At 42.2% G+C, this 16,764-nt stretch overlaps 3 protein-coding genes across 5 annotated transcripts; 1 reads left to right on the top strand and 2 right to left on the bottom strand.

Annotated features, from left to right (window-relative positions):
- Window positions 1-1,749: 1,749 nt before the first annotated feature.
- Window positions 1,750-7,111, bottom strand: 14-3-3epsilon (tyrosine 3-monooxygenase/tryptophan 5-monooxygenase activation protein epsilon). Of its 2 annotated transcripts, XM_064693358.1 has the most exons (5): window positions 6,967-7,111; window positions 6,515-6,788; window positions 2,238-2,707; window positions 1,989-2,169; window positions 1,750-1,883 (listed from the first exon to the last, which is right to left on the bottom strand). In XM_064693358.1, exons 2-5 carry the CDS (start codon window positions 6,576-6,578, stop codon window positions 1,816-1,818), a joined length of 783 nt encoding a protein of 260 aa, XP_064549428.1. In that variant the 5' UTR covers window positions 6,579-6,788; window positions 6,967-7,111; the 3' UTR covers window positions 1,750-1,815. The 2 variants fall into 2 exon arrangements, with proteins under 2 accessions (XP_064549428.1, XP_064549429.1); XM_064693359.1 differs by lacking the exon at window positions 6,967-7,111 and having other exon boundaries at window positions 6,515-6,877.
- Window positions 7,112-7,797: 686 nt separating this feature from the next.
- On the top strand, window positions 7,798-10,369 carry LOC135436000 (ribosomal protein S6 kinase delta-1). 2 transcript variants are annotated; one of them, XM_064693356.1, is made up of 3 exons: window positions 7,798-8,023; window positions 8,084-9,682; window positions 9,740-10,369. In XM_064693356.1, exons 1-3 carry the CDS (start codon window positions 7,928-7,930, stop codon window positions 9,950-9,952), a joined length of 1,908 nt encoding a protein of 635 aa, XP_064549426.1. In that variant the 5' UTR covers window positions 7,798-7,927; the 3' UTR covers window positions 9,953-10,369. The 2 variants fall into 2 exon arrangements, with proteins under 2 accessions (XP_064549426.1, XP_064549427.1); XM_064693357.1 differs by having other exon boundaries at window positions 8,084-9,677; window positions 9,740-9,888.
- Window positions 10,370-10,536: 167 nt separating this feature from the next.
- On the bottom strand, window positions 10,537-14,831 carry repo (reversed polarity). Its single transcript, XM_064693354.1, has 2 exons — window positions 13,417-14,831; window positions 10,537-11,974 (listed from the first exon to the last, which is right to left on the bottom strand). The coding sequence occupies exons 1-2, from the start codon at window positions 14,448-14,450 to the stop codon at window positions 11,050-11,052; spliced, it is 1,959 nt and encodes a 652-aa protein (XP_064549424.1). The 5' UTR covers window positions 14,451-14,831; the 3' UTR covers window positions 10,537-11,049.
- Between the last annotated feature and the right edge of the window lie 1,933 nt (window positions 14,832-16,764).

Below are 16,764 nucleotides of genomic sequence, written 5' to 3'. Positions count from 1 at the left end.
ATCCGAAAAATACAAGCGGAAAGTGTTCGAATGGCATTATGTGCGAAAAAAATGCTGTTCCATTTGGATTTGGTTAATAACAATTTGTTCGCCTGGTACGCAGCAACAAAAGGGGAAAAACATAAACTTTAAAATTGTTTTGGTTTTTCGTTTTTCGTTTTTTTAGCTAAATAAAATTGTTGACGGTTAAATGCAAATATTTTGTCGCCGTTTGGTTTTTGGGGGTGGTTTTCACTTGGAAAAATTCGAAATCTCTACAAATTACATAAGTGGTAGGCATAGAAAATATACAAGTACATACATACGAATGTATATATACTAAGATGTATACAATATATATTTATATATATGTGTACCATTTTGTTTAGCAACTACAAATACTTTTCTTTTTAATATTTATATATATATTTATTAATATATATATATATAATATGAAATGTTTGTGGCGAAGTGAATTAAAAAACGTTAAACAAACTCTTGTACATATACATAAACACTAACGTAAACTGCGCTTAATTTTGATTTCCATGCGAGCAAGAAAGAGGTGAGAGAAATATAAGAGTAAAACGGGAAGAAAGCTCTTCTATTTGCATAATTGGTGATTGGTTGGTTGTTGCTCAGTGTATTTGTGTTCTTCGTGTCTGCCTGTGTCTGCGTCTGCGTGTGTGTGTGTGCGCGATTGTGTTGTGAACAATACACTTACGTACATACAACTTTAAGCTTAATAAACCGTTTTACTTTTATTCGTTCGAATTTCGCATTAACTAACATTCATTTTTCTCATTTGTTTTTTTGTATTATTATTTTAGCTTGACTTTGCTTTTGTTTGCTCATTTCGTTCTTACTTCACATTTGCTTTTTGTTTCGTATTAAATTAGATTTAATTGCTGCTGCTGTTTTGTTACTGCATTTGCTTCTTTTACATTTGTTACGTTACGCTGCTTTTGCTTGCTTCGCTTTAATTCAATTTGCGCTTTATTCATTTTTCGTTTTTCGAGTGTTATTTCCTTTTAATTAACTTTCTTTAATTACTTTTATGACTGGCTTAAAATTAAAGTTGAAGTTATGTATCTTATCGTTTTCATGCTGATAGATTGTTAAATGAATATTATGCCAACTTTCGGATGAAAATTTACGTTTTGCTTACTTTGTGTGTGTGTTGTGTGTATGTGTGTATGTGTTTGTGTGTGTGTGTATTCTGTTTAGTTTGAAATGAGTTTATTTTGTTTTTCGCTTCTCAGAATTAAATATAATATTTATTTAAATATAATATAATGCTTTTGTTTCTCGAATGCAAAAAATTTCAAATGTAGTAGTTGTTGCTGCTGTAGCTTTTGAAGGAGCCTGGGCAAAGAAGATTCGCATTCGATGACGGCGACGGCGGCTGCACCTCATTCTAGCCCCAACAACAGCCACGCCCACGCGCCCACGACCACCTTCGTGTCGTTTTCGTGTCGCTTTCTGTTGTTCTGTTGTTGTTGTATTTGTTTATTTTTCTTTCTCGTGTGTTTTATGCTACTTGCTGCTGTTGTTGTTGTTCTTGTGGTGGTTGTTGTTGTTGTTGTTGCATTCCTGTGGTTGCTGCTGCCCCTATTTAGTAGTTGTCGCTGTTGTCGTTGCTGTTGATTCTTGTTGCCAGATGCTGTTCTTGTTGTTTTTTTTTACTTGTTGTTTACTACCCGGTTGCGTGTTGTTTTTATTGTTGTATGCATATATATTATATGTATTATATTTACTTTAGAAGGTATATGTTTTTGTTTTGTTTTTGTGTTTTTTTTTTTTTTTTTTAAATGGAAGGGCGGGGGTTTACTTAAATTACGACACATCCTGATCCTCAACATCCTGAATTTCCTGTTTGGGCTCGCCATCGCCTGTTGTGGAGTCTAGATTCGAATATATAGAGCAGAGATTTCATTTGCATTAGTTGCAGTACATCAAACATGAAGAATATATCGATTATCGATTTGGATTATGAACGGATTACACACCATCTGCCTGCATATCGGACGTCCATAATGTGAGGTTGTCCCGCAGAAGCTGCATAATCAGTGTCGAGTCTTTGTAGCTCTCTTCGCTTAGCGTATCCAACTCTGCGATGGCATCATCAAATGCGGCTTTCGCCAAGCGGCAAGCGCGATCCGGCGAATTGAGTATCTCATAGTAAAACACCTACGATTTGAACAGAAAACATATTTAGATATGATTTGATTAGATACTGGCATTTTCTTTGCACTTACCGAGAAGTTCAAAGCCAGGCCCAAGCGTATGGGATGTGTTGGTGGCAGATCGTTCATGGCAATATCACTTGCTGCCTTATAGGCAATCAACGAATTCTCTGCAGCATCCTTACGGTCTGAACCGGTGGCGAATTCGGCCAAATAGCGATGATAATCGCCCTTCATCTTATAGTAGAATACTTTACTTTCGCCGGACGTGGCGCATGGAATGAGATGTTTCTCGAGCACATTTAGTATATCCGAGCAAATGTCGCGCAGCTCCTTTTCCACCTGACCACGATAGGTCTTGATCATTTCCAATTTCTCTTCGGCGCCCTTGTTCTCCTCCTTCTGTTCAATGGAGGTAATGATGCGCCACGAAGCCCGACGTGCTCCGATCACATTCTTATAGGCAACCGAGAGCAAATTACGCTCCTCAACGGTCAGCTCAACGTCCATAGAGGCGACCTTCTTCATGGCCTCAACCATTTCTGCAAAAAGGAGCGACAAGAGAAATCATGTAAGCGTGAGAAATGATAAGAGCTTATGCATATTTAAAACCTGATAAATGTGCCAATTGATTAATAGCATAGCAGGCATGGAAAATTCTTAGATATATGTATATTTAAACTGTGGGTAATTTGCCTAAGTTGCGCAATGCTTAATATATGATAAGTAAAAAAAAATTTGAATTCTATAACTAGTTACCTTAATTCCATAAGTATCCACCGTCTATTTTCTTCTTTTTTTGCATTGTCATATTTATCGACTATTCTCTATAAACACACACAAGCCCGTATATTATCTATGAGTAGGTGTGCACACTCCCAATATTTAATGGCATAACTTATCACATTTAGGTACCAACACATAGCTGTTTCCTGTGATCGAGTCAGCCCGATTTAGACCGATTTTCTCATGGTGTTGATAACAACTGTCATGAAAGTAACGACTGCCAGACACATTGTTGCACATTCCGTTGAGCTAACCCAACACTGGCAACGGCGTCATCGCACTAAAAGCGCGTCATGAATCACATGCATTCGCAGTGACTGACTGTGAATTCGATCGAATGACAGCTGCAACTTTCAAGTCGCCGTTATTTTAGTATGCGTGTTGATAACAGAGCAACTGATACACATACAAACACCCACACACACACACACACACACACACACCAATTTGTAGCACACATTAAGGCAAATCAGTGCTAAATAGCACTGTATCATTTTTACTTTGCCTGCAATTCAATTTGTTCTCTCTCTCTCTCTCCCGCTGCTGGCTGCTGACGTATATGCGTGTGCTTGTATTAGTACGCCGCCCCATCACACCCCTCACACTTATAAGTTCAAACAGCGGGAGCTTTGTTATTCGAATATACATATATATATATATTGCTGCAGCACGTAGCTGTGAAAATTGGAATAAAGTTGGCCGTGTGATTCACGGTGCTCAATTTAGTAGCATCTCGTTGTTGTTGCTATTCGGTGAACTTCAAATTGTTGTTTGGCAATGGCACACAATTGCAATGCATTTTGCAACACTGCGTCAGCGTACAAAGCGTCGACAAACAGTGATAATAGGGTTGCCATAAAGAGACAAATTCCGAAATTCATAGTTCGATTGCACCTGTTCAATCCTTCACAACTAAAAGCTTCGCTAAGACATAATTAAAATTGCCAACAGCACAGCACATTACTAACAAGGCCAAAATATATATTAATCAAACGAAATTCCCACGGCATGACAAACGCAAAGGTACCGAAAAGATACGCCGCAAAGACAAAGTCAACAGCCTAAAGTAGACAAAATTAAAGCGACACCCAACCTCTTCGAGCAGCACCCACCCACCCACACACATGCTCATATACCCCACACCTACATCGAGCCAGAACGCGTCACACCAAAGTAATGTAATTTTTGAAGGAATTTAAGACGCTTTTGACAAAGGAAGGTAGGACTCGTCTGAACCTTGATCCTACGTCTTTGCTCGTGGGCGTGTCAACACATAAATTATGCTCACACATACATATATACAGAATACATACGACTGATATATATGTATACATATTTACATACAGGCAAGCCAATTTATATTTATATGCGTACGTTTACGTTTGGTTATTAGCGTGCCGTTACTTGCTAATACTTTCCGCTAGAAAAGTGTAATTACGCAAGCGAAATAAAAAAAATATGCCAGTCGAATCTGTAACATTTTGTAGCTTTTCCTGTATTCTCTTTTTGTTTTCCATTGACGACATTAAGCTGAACGCCAAATAAAAAACATGCACGGCAGCGACCTCGAAAAAAAAAGTAGCTAGAATAAGCGGGAGCAGCAGCAGCAGCAATCAGCACCTGAGAGCACACTCAAAGGCTAGCTACCGCCACTGACGTTAATATGTATGGTGGTGGGCAAGGAGACGTTCGAGGGGTTGGCATTGTGGAGGCGAAGGAGAGGCAAGAGAGGGGCTAGAGGCAGTCAGCCAGACGTTGCCGGCTGCCTGGAATGCATTTGTATTAGTCTCTCCAGCATGACCAAAGATGTCCAAGTGCGACAAGGCCAACGCCAAGAGCTCGCACAAATACACAGACGAATACAGTTTGGAGCTCACGCAGGCGAAAATAAGAAGAAAAACATGTGATACAGACTTTAACGTTCACGTGTGTGTGTGTGTGTGTGTGTGCCCGCAGTTGCTGCTAATAGTTGATTGACTTCTTTGGAGCGCCGCTGCTTGGGCAGCAAGAGGAAAGGAGATAAAAATGCCGCCTGTGTTAAGTGTTGTCAGTTTTCCTGACAATTGCCAGCAGAATTGTTAGTTGTAATTATTACTATTAATGCTTAGTCCCAATACAACAAACATTAGCAAACTTCTAACCGACACTGTATTGGGGCAAAAAAAAAAAGGCATCCGCGTCTGTGTTCGCAACACTCTAGTTATCTCGTTTTAACGCACACGGCAACGCATTTGAGCAATGTCGTCGAGCGCGCGCGCTTTTTAGTCAAATGCTAGAAACGCTGGTTGCTGTCTAGCGCTTTGCATTTTGAGCAGCCGCAGCATTTTAATTAATTGAAGTATTTTTAATTAAATAAGCAGCCAGCAACAATAAAATTTCCGACTGTGATGGTGTGAGTAGTTAAGATAGTAGCGGTGAGCGTGCGTGCGTATGCCTCTCAGAGCCACACATACATATGTATGTACATACATACATACACATGCGCACAAAAGCATGAGTAATGCTAGTGCAAAATTTTTTTCTTTCTGCACTATCAGGCAGAGTTGCCTGCCCTTAAATGCGAGAAAATTCTTTTACAAAAAATAAATAAAATGGGCAACTTATTTGCATAAAAGCCAATATAAGAAAATATTCGAAGAGTCTGGCTACAGTCGCTGATCGTTTCGTTTCTTCAGCGACTACTTTTGCGCCAGTCACACAATCGATTCATTCATCGATTTTTCGCAGCACGGCATGATGACGACGTCGCCGCCTTACTGCTGCGCAACAAAAGCACATTTTGAGTGGCGATTAAATTGAGCGAAAGGAACAAGAGAAGAAAAAGTTATGGGCCTCTCGTCGATGTTCAGATATGGGGAAACACACCAACTGTTAGCATATTTGAATATCTCATAAATTATGTTGCTCCTTAAACGCACCTAAGGATTTTCCTCAGAAAAAGTTCGACTTGGCAACACATAAGTTTTTACAAAACAGCCCTTAGCAACGATGTCATTTCCCCCGTCGCGCAGCCCCCTGCACGCCTAGCAACGAACACTAAATACACAAAATTTCAACTTGAAAATTCCCCCCATCCTATAAATTTTCTTAGTTCAGTACCTATGTACATATAATATAATACGCAACAAACTTGGTTTTTGCAAAAGCCAACTCAAAAACGAAAACCACGCGAATTTTTGCCGGTAAAAATCAGGTTTGTTTTACATTTTTCTTTTCCAGTCTTTCTTTGCCTTTTCTACAGCGCTGCCTCGCCTGCTCGTCATCTTTTTTATTCGGTATTCGGTCTTTTCGCAGAAACACCACTCATCGGCTACGGCGACGCCGACTCGACGCTTCTGACGAAAGCCATTGGCAGCGGGGCGCACCTACACACAAATGTCTGCAAAATTAATAATGCCTACTTTTTTTTTTTTTTTTTGTCACCCGCTGTATAAATTGTGGACATTTTCAGCAATTTTCGACGTAGCGCAGGCCACGCGACGAGAATGGAACTGGACCCCTCCCCAAAAGTTGGCGCTCCGCTGACAAAAAAAAAATTTTTTCGCCCCGTTTTTCGTACTCACCATCGTAGCGCTCGGCCTGTTCGGCCAATTTTGCCTTGTAGACGTTGTTTTCACGTTCAGTCATTGTGTTTAAATCCTTTTTAGTAAAATTAATCCACAGAAAAAATTATTTTAAATGCTCCCGGTACGTGCGGCGTCGATTATGCTGCTGCTGTCTTCGTCGCCTTCTTTTTCTCTACTGCTTTTTGAGTTGACAAGCGCTCTGCTTAGCTCACTCGCACGCTCGGTTCGGCTGCCGTTCCGTTTTCAATGTCGTCGTGGACGCTACACGAATCTGCGAGTACAGTAAAGAACGTTTGGGGGTAAAATGAATAATTTATACACTGAGAGCGAGCCTGCGTCGTAAAAGTTTTTCAGTTTATAAAACTATTTATAATTTTAACTGTCTTTCCACACACACTGACACTAGACGAGGTTAATTTGAATTATTTGATTGATTTTCAAACGCTTACTTTGTCGTCGGTATCTCGAAAATGTCTCTGAGAATGAGAGGCAAAGGCGCGGCAAAAAAAGATGGCTCTTGAATGGCGCTGCACGATATATCGTTGAGTATCGATTACCGCAGGCTACCGTCCGATAACTATTGTACCTATGTCTTAGCGCAACAACAAAATTTCAACACTGCGGTTACAAAAGTTTTAATTTTTTTCTTGAAAAAAGGCGGGAAGTATAGATATTTGTTGCGACGTAAAGAAAATTGCTTCTTATCGTTGAAAACGGTTTTTTAAAGATTTTAAATTGCATTGCTAAGGATCAATTGTATTTGGGCTTAGTATGCTAGAGATAGCGATAGCTGTGTTATGTCGTAACAGTAATTGCCGTCATAAATACCATAACTAAAATTATAAGACATTTAGCAGTTTTCTTATACGATAATTGAACTTCTCAATCATATTTGCGCGATAGTCCATCACGAATGGCAGGGCTGCCCATTTAAGTTCGAGCATAAAATAATCGTTCACTTCCAAAATTTGTATATATTTTGTTTCATAGTTAAGTTTAAACAATTGCTGACCAAATTGTATAGGTACATTGGCACATTTTAATATTACACCTCTCCAATGTCAGTTTTTTAATTACATTTAAAATATTCCCGAATATTAACAAAATGTTAAAGTTCAAATTCTGTTATTGTTGGCTGTTATGCCTCCTACCCATCCGTGCAGTTAAAGGGGAATACAAACATCAAAATATGTGAGGAAGACGCGAAAACATAATTTAAACAAATGAAAAGCATGAAACTACAAAAGGTAGGATGATGCGTTTCACCCACACTACAAATTGTAATATACATTTTTAGAAATCAGTTAACGGCAAGGAAAACCATACAGTTTTTACAATAATATTTTGGTTCTATCGCTAAACCAAATCGGGCTCATCCTTAAGGCGTCCTCAATTCGTTCACCTACTGCAATGGCCCTAAATCTGGGAGGCTGGATACACAGTTTCACGGTAACCGACACGCAGCAGCACAAAGGAGGCTACACTATTTACAAGATTACATCGATTGTAAGTGCAATTGGCCTTCTATGAAATATATTGATCTAATTGGTGTGCGCACATTTTAAGGTCTTTCCGCGCTCGGTGCCTCAGGCATTGACCTGCCTGGTTGTATGGAAACGGTTTCATGAGATCAAGCGGCTGCACAGGGAGCTCAGTCGCCGGCACAAAAGTATGCAGCTGCCGGGCAAGTTGCCCGAGCCAACCGACAGCAGCTACTTCAAGCGCTTCGATGCGGATGTGATTAAGCGACGCAAAGACTATATACTATTACTGCTCGACTTTGCGGCACAGCATCCGGCGCTGTACAAGTGCAACACTTTCACCCAGTTCTTTAGCGAAGCGCAATCGCCAAATGCATCGCCGCTGCGCAAATTGTATGTGGAGCGCTCGCTCAAGTTGCCGGACAACGGGGCCATAGCTGAAATTTGCGATAAACCCGACTTGCCCTACGATCTGCCATGTGACAAGCCGAGCGGAGATAGCGAGGGAAATCAGCAAAGCAAAGATACGGGCATTGAGGCAAAGGAACAACAGTCTAAGCGCGACTACGCACGCCTGCTCACGCCCATGGCCTCCGTGGAGAGCGAAGATAGCGATTATATTTATGAGGCGGCCTTGGAGTTCAGTCATGCCGTGCAGTCGGAGGTTAATCTAGACTATGAAGACGCCCATAAGCGTTACAAGCGGGGCGTGGAGCTGTTGCTCGACGGCGCCAAGCATGATGCCAACGAGGATCGCAAGTTTATAGCCAAGGCCAAGATTGCGAAGTATTTGGCCCGTGCCGATGATATTTATGCCAACTTTTTGAGCTCCGGCGCCGCCCGTAATGGCAAAAGAAAGCTGCAGTTTCAGCTCTCGCTGGACGAGACGGACAATGTATCGCAGCTGGAATGCCCCTGGAATCAGTTGGCCAAGTACAAAGTGCTGCAGGTGCTGGGCGAACGTGTCATGCAGGTGCAGTGCATCACACAGCCGCTGTCGCAGCCAACGGCTGTCATGAAGGGCATTGAGAAACCGGCCAGCAATTCGCCGACGCAAAGCATCTTTTTGCCACAGCGTGTACCTTATATGTGCCAACTGCTGGCCTACTTTCAGTCGGACCAGAAGATTTTCCTGTTGCTCAAGCAGGCCGAGGGCGGCCGCCTCTTTGACTATATACAAAGCTACACGCCCACCACCAGCAAGTGCGGCGACTACGCCGATCTATTCCCAGCGGAGCAGCCGCTGACGACAGACAGCGATGTTACTGACTTGCTGCGCAATTCGCAGCAGCTGCTCAGGTCCGTCTCGCATACGCTGAGCACTGTACAGGCGGGCATGCTGACGCCCAGGCGCCTGAAGACGACGGCGCCTGCCAAGCGTCTGCCCGAGGTGTGCCTGCGTCAATGGGCGTGCGAGCTGGCCGTGGCTGTGCACAGTCTGCATGGCAAGGGTGTTATATTGCGGGATCTGCACATGGAGAACATTTTGCTAGGGAATTCAGGTCAATTAATGCTCACGTATTTCTATCAGAACGAGGGCCTCAGCTCCGATGACAACTACGTGCACAAGGCGCTAAGTTTGGTGGCACTAAACGATCATTTTGTGGCGCCGGAGCGACCTCTAACCTTTCGTTCGGATTGGTGGAGCTATGGCATGGTGCTCTACCAGCTGCTCTTGGGTGTGGTAAGCTAATCGTATAAAAAGTCTGAATTTATTTAATTATGCTAATTTTGATTGCAGTCCTACAAATCGATGCATCCCGGCCAGCTGGAGCTCTATGGCTGTGTGCAATATCCATCAGATGCGTTGGACATTTCGGATAATGCGCGCGATCTGCTGGAGCAACTACTTCAACTGTCCCCAGAGCTGCGCTTGGACTACGAGCAACTGCAGGCGCATCCGTTTTTCGAAGGCATCGATTGGCAGACAGTTCTGGAGCAAGGCAACACTTAATCCTACAATATATTAATTCAATTAATTCAAAATTATGCAAGTCTGATATGCGATGTGGAACCCAAAACTTACGTTCTACATAAATATCAAAAGAAGAGAGTCTCAATATTATTTGTTTTTTTTTTGTTTGTTTTTGTTTTCTGTTGATTGTTTCGTTTTCACTTGTGTGGTACAAAATATGTTACTTTATTCTTTAATATAATCGTATTATTATAATCTCTATGTATATATACATTGCGAATTATTATTGTATTTAGATTCTAGAAAAGAAGCTAATCTTAGATTTATGAAAACTTGAAGCAGCTAAAAACTCGAAATTACAAAAGTATGATGCATACACCATAAGTATTAACATTTTTGTAAGGACCATAAGCTAATTATACAAACATACAAACACTTTATTGTCTAACTACACAACAGTTTTTGATATACTACATACATATTTATACATACAACTAGGGGATTAATTATTGGGCCACAGTTGAAGCAAAGCTAAATGCATTGCCTCATCCTGCTGGTCGCTGCTAGTAAGGCACATTTGGAATGCATTCCGTACGTGTTGGCCAAAGGAAATAGCCAACAGCTTTTCTTTGGAAACTAAGACTAATAAAGTAGCATTAAGTTGTGGCAAGACTTGTCGATTTTGTTGTTGTCGGTCAACTAAACTACGCTTAAATGTTACAAGGAACCAATGGCAACAACACTGGCTGTGATCCACATTTTCTATATATTTGGCATTTTCTAGCACTGTTTGACTGTTATTGAAATGCTGCACACACACACACACGCATGCAAAGGCACGCAAGAAAAAAACTCAAAATGGCCGCTTAAAGCGTGCTGCTGCTGCGTAGACACTGGCAGCGACAGAGGCAGAGCGTCGCTGTGTGAGCATTTCTCTTAGTTCGAAAAAGGCGGCAGATCCGCCCAGCTAATTGTTTAACATTTTCTAGCACTGTTTGACTGTTATTGAAATGCTGCACACGCACGCAAGAAAAAAACTCAAAATGGCCGCTTAAAGCGTGCTGCTGCTGCGTAGACACTGGCAGCGACAGAGGCAGAGCGCCGCTGCTGCCGACGTCGATGTGTGAGCATTTCCCTTAGTTCAAAAAAGGCGGCAGGACATAGCTTTGCGCCTGCTGCTGCTGCTGCTGCACAGCGACTCCTCCTGCATCCTCGCTCTTGATCACAGTATGCAGGCCGCTGTCGTTGTCATCGCTGCCGGATGCCGCTGCCGCAGCCGCGACTGCGCTGACATAATGATGCGCATCCATGTGACAGGCAGCGCCATTGTCGTCCAGTCCCGTCGGCGGCTGGCACTGCACCTGGACATACTTAGCCTCCTCGGCACTGAGATACTTGCCATTAAGCTGCTGATGCACCGTTATCAGCTGGGTGCTGCCGGAACCGTCGAGGTGCTGCTGCTGCTGCTGCTGCTGCAGATCTGTCGTCTGGTAACCGTTGCCCGCTTCAGCTGCCTCCGCATTGCCGCTGGCTGTGCCGACGCCGCCGCCGCCGCCGCCGCCGCCGCCGCCGCCGCCGCCGCCGCCGCCGGCACCGTTCATATCGATGCGTGGCGGGCTGCCGTAGTCGAAGTGGCGCATGGGGAAGAGTTGGCTCTCGTGCACGTAGGTGCCGTACTGGCCGGAATAGGTGCCGTAGGGACTGGCCGCCGGCGAGAGCAGGCTGAACTGTGGACTCAGCTCGTAGGGTGTCTGATAGCTTGTCCAGCTGTCCATGCTGCCCGGCGGCGTGACCGTTGTCGTCTGCGGGAAACTGGCAAACGGCGGTGCCAATGTGCTATTCAGTGCCGCCGTCGGCGGCGTATTCGTCTTGATGTAGCCCGTCTTCCGGGGTGGCTCATGCTTGCGCCACTTGGCCCGCCGATTCTGGAACCAAACCTGCACCCGGGACTCGCTCAGATTCAGCTTAATCGCCAACTCCTCGCGCGCAAACACATCCGGATACGGGGCACGCTCAAAAGCACGCTCCAATTCCTCCAGCTGATAAGCCGTGAACGTAGTTCTGTAAACGCATAGAAAAAGAGCATAAATATGGGAAATATAAGATGTGCTCTCCCAACAACTAAGTCTTATAAAAGGTTTGTGGCAATCTGGCATCATAAATATGGGAAATATAAGATGTGTTCTCGCGATCTGGCATCATAAATATGGGAAATATAAGATGTGTTTTCCCAATAACTAAGTCTTATAAAAGGTTTGTGGCGATTTGGAATCATAAATATGGGAAATATAAGATGTGTTTTCCCAATTACTCTTATAAAAGATTTGTGGCGATCTAGCATCACAGATATTGATACATTTTTTTGTCTTTAATAACTGTGGTTACACTTATTTTGAATATTCACAATATTACGAAAAGTATGTGCAACTTCTTCTAGCTCGAGCTCACTTTTGTGAGCTGGATCTAGAACATTGTCTTTTATTTTTCATTTATTTAACCAAAGGTTATTCTCATCTTTCTAGTAATTATCTGAAAAAATAAGTTAAACCTCAGAAAGTTTTGTAGTTAAGATTAAAGAACTGCAATCTATAATTTTCGAGTAAAAGATTCCTTTTTCCAGCTTAAGCCTAAGGCTTTCTAAAATCAGCTTCGGTATATTTTCGATTTTCTTTGTGAATTAATGCTTGGCTTAAAAAAAGTAATTGACGCATTCTTTTCATAAAAACTTTCCTTGAAGCTAGCAACATTTTATTGTTGTCGAGCTGTCCTTGGAGAGGTTCCTGGTTCAAATCTTCAGTTATGAATATTTATATTGCATAAGCTGAAGTTTACAAATGTTAGTCATGGAAATTTATAATTCAAGCTGATAAATTGGTAATTCTTTGATAAATAAAAATTCATAGCTTAAAGCTGATAAATTGTTAATACAAATAAAAAATTCATAGCTTTAAGCTGATTAATTGTTAATACTATTATAAAGGAAAATGCATTAATAATTACAAATTAATTAGATTATCAGAATGCCAAAAAAATGTAATATGCTTTCAGTTAAAAAAGTTTCTGACAAGATTTCCTCTCAAAATATGCAACAGTTAAAAGGCTTCTTTATGAAAAGGGTTTTTTTTTAAATGTACATCAATTTTCTTGAATCTTCTCATCTACATTTTCTTTTGGGATATTTAAATTTACATCAATTTTCTTTCATAAGCTTACCTATATTTTTTTTTAGGATAAAAGCTAATATTGTAATCTTTGAAACTAAAAAAAAGTTATTTATTTATTTTTTATATTTAAACATTTGCTTGATATAAATGCAAATGGACACATCTAAGTATATATATGTTTTATCCTCTACGGAATTATCGCATTTTGATGTACCGCCCGTAGTTTGATGTGCATAAAAATACATTACGCATACGCCCCGTTGTGCGTATATAAATTGTGACATAATTTCATTGATTTCCCGTCGTTAAGATAATTGGAAATTGGAAATTGACGCTTACCTCGTTTTCTTCTTTTTGATGCCATTCGGATCGCCCTTCTTCTTGTTGTTGTTGTCCTTTTTGGCAGCTGTCACAGGGACGACGCCAGCAGCGCCGCCGCCGCCAGCAGCGCCTCCTGCGCCCGCTCCGCCATTCGCCGGAACGGAGGAATTGTTGGCCACATTATTATTATTGTTGTTGTTGTTGTTGTTGCTGGCGCTGCTGCCGCTGCTGCTGCTGTTGGGATTGCCATTGGCGATGCCGTTGGGCGTAGACGATCCGTTCTCCAGCTGTACGCACATATCATCCGGCTTCTTGTGCTTGCCGCTGGACGTGCCGCCGAGCAGCAGCGGCGACGACTCGAGCAGTCCGTTGCCATTGCCGGCATCCTCATGGACATGGGCCACGTGCCCGTGAGCATGACTGTGATGCGGACTGCCGCCGTACAGCTGATGCTGCTGCTGATGCTGCAGCTGAACGTGCTGCTGCGGCTCATACGGATCCTTCGGCGAATACTCCAGCTTGCTGTTCATCGTATGATAGTCGCTCATGATCCCCACCAGCTGCTGCTGCTGCTGCTGCTGCTGCTGTTGCTGCTGGCTGGGCTTATGCTGCAGCATGCCATTGTGGGGATTGTGGGGATGGGAGAGCGGAGGCGGCGGCGTTACGGCGTAGTGCTGATGATGTTGCTGGGGCTGTTGCTGCTGCTGCTGCTGCTGCTGCTCGACCAGCTTCTGGGGCGTCGTTATATACTCGTATTTCTGGCTGGGCGAAAAGCAGCCCATCTTGTTGCCAAGTCCATAGTTTGGCGATCCCGAGCCGCCGCCGCCTCCATTCGGGAGTATGGTATTGCAATCCGGCAGTCGCTGCTGCTGCTGCTGCTGCTGCTGACTGCACAGCTCGTGGACGACGCTGCCGAGCATCACAGGATGCAGGCTGCTGTGCGTGACCGTTGCCGTGGAGGTCGGCAGAAGGGGTTTGCTGGCGCCCAGTGGACTTAGTGGGCCGCTGCTGAAGTCCCCGAAGATTTGATCATCGAAGCCGGCGTGCTCCATTTCAAAGGAACGCACACACACACACTAACACACACACACACAATTACCGTTACGCACTCAGAGTTTGTTTTAGTGTTAATCCATTTAGTTTTTAATCAAAGTGCGCGCAAAGCCAAAATCAAAATCAAAATCAATTTGCCGCTAATTGTTGTAAATGAATTAATTGCATTTAGTTTTTGGCGCACGCGCAATTGCATTTGCCGCTCCTTTTAACACTCAGTCGCTCGCTGCCAAAAAAAAGCCAGCTCCGGGCACGATCAACCGTTCGAGTCTGTGACTGTGGCCTTAATTGAGCACACAAGTCGCGATGATTGCCCTTTTATACCAATTCGCCAGCAGCGACGCAGCGCAGGCAGTCTCGACCAATCAGCGGCGAGCAATGGCCGCAATGCCGCAACAGCATGCGGCGGCAGACCGAGTGAGAGAGAGAGAGAGAGAGAGAGAGAGAGCGCATTGAGCGAGACGTCGCCTCTGCGCCTGTGTGTGTGTGTGTGTGTATTTGTTTTTGTGTTTGGCCATTATGCTGGCGCGTGTGACTTTTTGCTTTTGCCTCTGCCTTTGCAACAGTGGGGTGTGGTTTTTTTTTGTTTTGCCCTGAGAATCGGCTCGCCTTCAGTTTGTGACGTTCGGCAGCGGGTTATCGAGTGCATTTATTTCCCCATAACGCTGCCAGCAGATCGGTTGACAGGAGCGGCATGTCCTGGGAAAGTTCTTGTAAAGCATTTGGGCTTTTGGTTAGTTTTTAGTAGTATCTTAATTGCGGACAATAGAGCTAGTAAAACTCTTAGTTTTTTCTATTACATGTTCTAAAACTGATTCGCTTGTTTAAATTTATTTATTGTATTGGATTTACAATTGCGTTCCTTTTTTTTTTCGAAAATTCCCCTGCTCTTGTTAGGCATTTATTTTGATTGTCTAATAGCTTTTGGGTAATTTTTAGCAGAAGCTCTTAACATTATCCTAATTGTTCACAATAGATCTAACAAAACTGTTCTAAAACTGATTCGCTACCTTAAACATATTTATTGTATTGGATTTACAATTGTGTTTCGTTTATATATGATTTGTCTCTGCTCCCTTGTTAGGCATCTATTTAGATAATGTATTATCTATCACCTGCCAGCATGTCCGCAAATGTTTCGCTTTCGATTAGCTTTGGCCAGCACGAATCCCTATGCATGCTTATTAACATTCACTTTTACACACACAAGTCCAATTGGAATTGTCTCACGCCAGACGATCTCATGAGGGTCTCGTCATTATTATTGTTGTTGTTGGAATTTTTCAACCACCAAAACCTCAAGGATCGCGACCTTCTTCACTCTGCCGCTGCTGCGCGTGTCACCCTCACCCTCACCCTTACCCTTAAGCTGAACTGAACCTCACCCTCCGGAAGGTTGGCGCGCGTTCGACCTTTTGGCCAAATGCTGGTACTGCACAGGAGGGCTAGAAAAGTTATGGGTCATTGGGATGGAATTTAAGATTTCATATCAAGACTTTGGCTAGTGAAAGTGAATGGGGAGGGTGGCGGGAAAAGATTCGCAGAGAGCGAACAAGAGAGAGAAGCGAACTATGTGGGCATCAAATAAAAGATAAGCTTTTAAGTATACCTAAGCGGTTTTATTGTTTATTATCATTATTGATTATTATTATCCTTATTATTATTATTATTATTATTATTATTATTAGTAGTATTAGTATTAGGATTAGTATTAGTATTAGTATTAGTATTAGTATTAGTATTAGTATTAGTAGTAGTATTAGTATTAGTATTAGTATTAGTATTAGTATTAGTATTAGTATTAGTATTAGTATTAGTATTAGTATTAGTATTAGTATTAGTATTAGTATTAGTATTAGTATTAGTATTAGTATTAGTATTAGTATTAGTATTAGTATTAGTATTAGTATTAGTATTAGTATTAGTATTAGTATTAGTATTAGTATTAGTATTAGTATTAGTATTGGTATGAGTATTAGTATTTTTATTATTATTATTTATTCTTAATTATCATAACTATTCTGTACCTTTAAAAGCTTCCAATTCCAATTCCAATTAATTTGACTTAGATCTCTTCTCACCTTTCTAACTAAGATATTCCCACCATTTATTTCCAATCAATCCAAACCAGCCAATTTTATTGCTGATGTGCATTAGACAAAACTGATGCCCGCATTGACCTTGCAAAAGGAACAACAAAGGAACTTGAACTCAGGTTCTTCCCAGGATCAACATACCAAAATTCCCATCGAATTCCACATAAACTATATGAAAATCTCACAGCAAACAATATTTGATACTTTTGGGCGCGCT

The sequence above is a fragment of the Drosophila montana genome, unplaced genomic scaffold, assembly GCF_035044405.1.
Source record: "Drosophila montana isolate Dmon_TW-CO22-7 unplaced genomic scaffold, ASM3504440v1 contig_3733_1, whole genome shotgun sequence".
NCBI classification, from domain to species: Eukaryota; Metazoa; Arthropoda; class Insecta; order Diptera; family Drosophilidae; genus Drosophila; species Drosophila montana.
The sequence above is the reverse complement of the archived record's forward strand: the minus strand, read 5'-3'. Positions and strand labels throughout refer to the sequence as shown.

Coding starts and splice junctions, on each gene's coding strand:
- 14-3-3epsilon (XM_064693358.1), bottom strand. CDS start 6,578: ATGACTGAACGTGAAAACAACGTCTACAAGGCAAAATTGGCCGAACAG. Junction 2,170..2,237: donor GCCTGGCTTTGAACTTCTCG/GTAAGTGCAAAG, acceptor TTCAAATCGTAG/GTGTTTTACTATGAGATACT. Junction 1,884..1,988: donor GTCCGATATGCAGGCAGATG/GTGTGTAATCCG, acceptor ATTCGAATCTAG/ACTCCACAACAGGCGATGGC.
- LOC135436000 (XM_064693356.1), top strand. CDS start 7,928: ATGGCCCTAAATCTGGGAGGCTGGATACACAGTTTCACGGTAACCGAC. Junction 8,024..8,083: donor TTTACAAGATTACATCGATT/GTAAGTGCAATT, acceptor GCACATTTTAAG/GTCTTTCCGCGCTCGGTGCC. Junction 9,683..9,739: donor ACCAGCTGCTCTTGGGTGTG/GTAAGCTAATCG, acceptor TTTTGATTGCAG/TCCTACAAATCGATGCATCC.
- repo (XM_064693354.1), bottom strand. CDS start 14,450: ATGGAGCACGCCGGCTTCGATGATCAAATCTTCGGGGACTTCAGCAGC. Junction 11,975..13,416: donor ATCAAAAAGAAGAAAACGAG/GTAAGCGTCAAT, acceptor ATGCGTTTACAG/AACTACGTTCACGGCTTATC.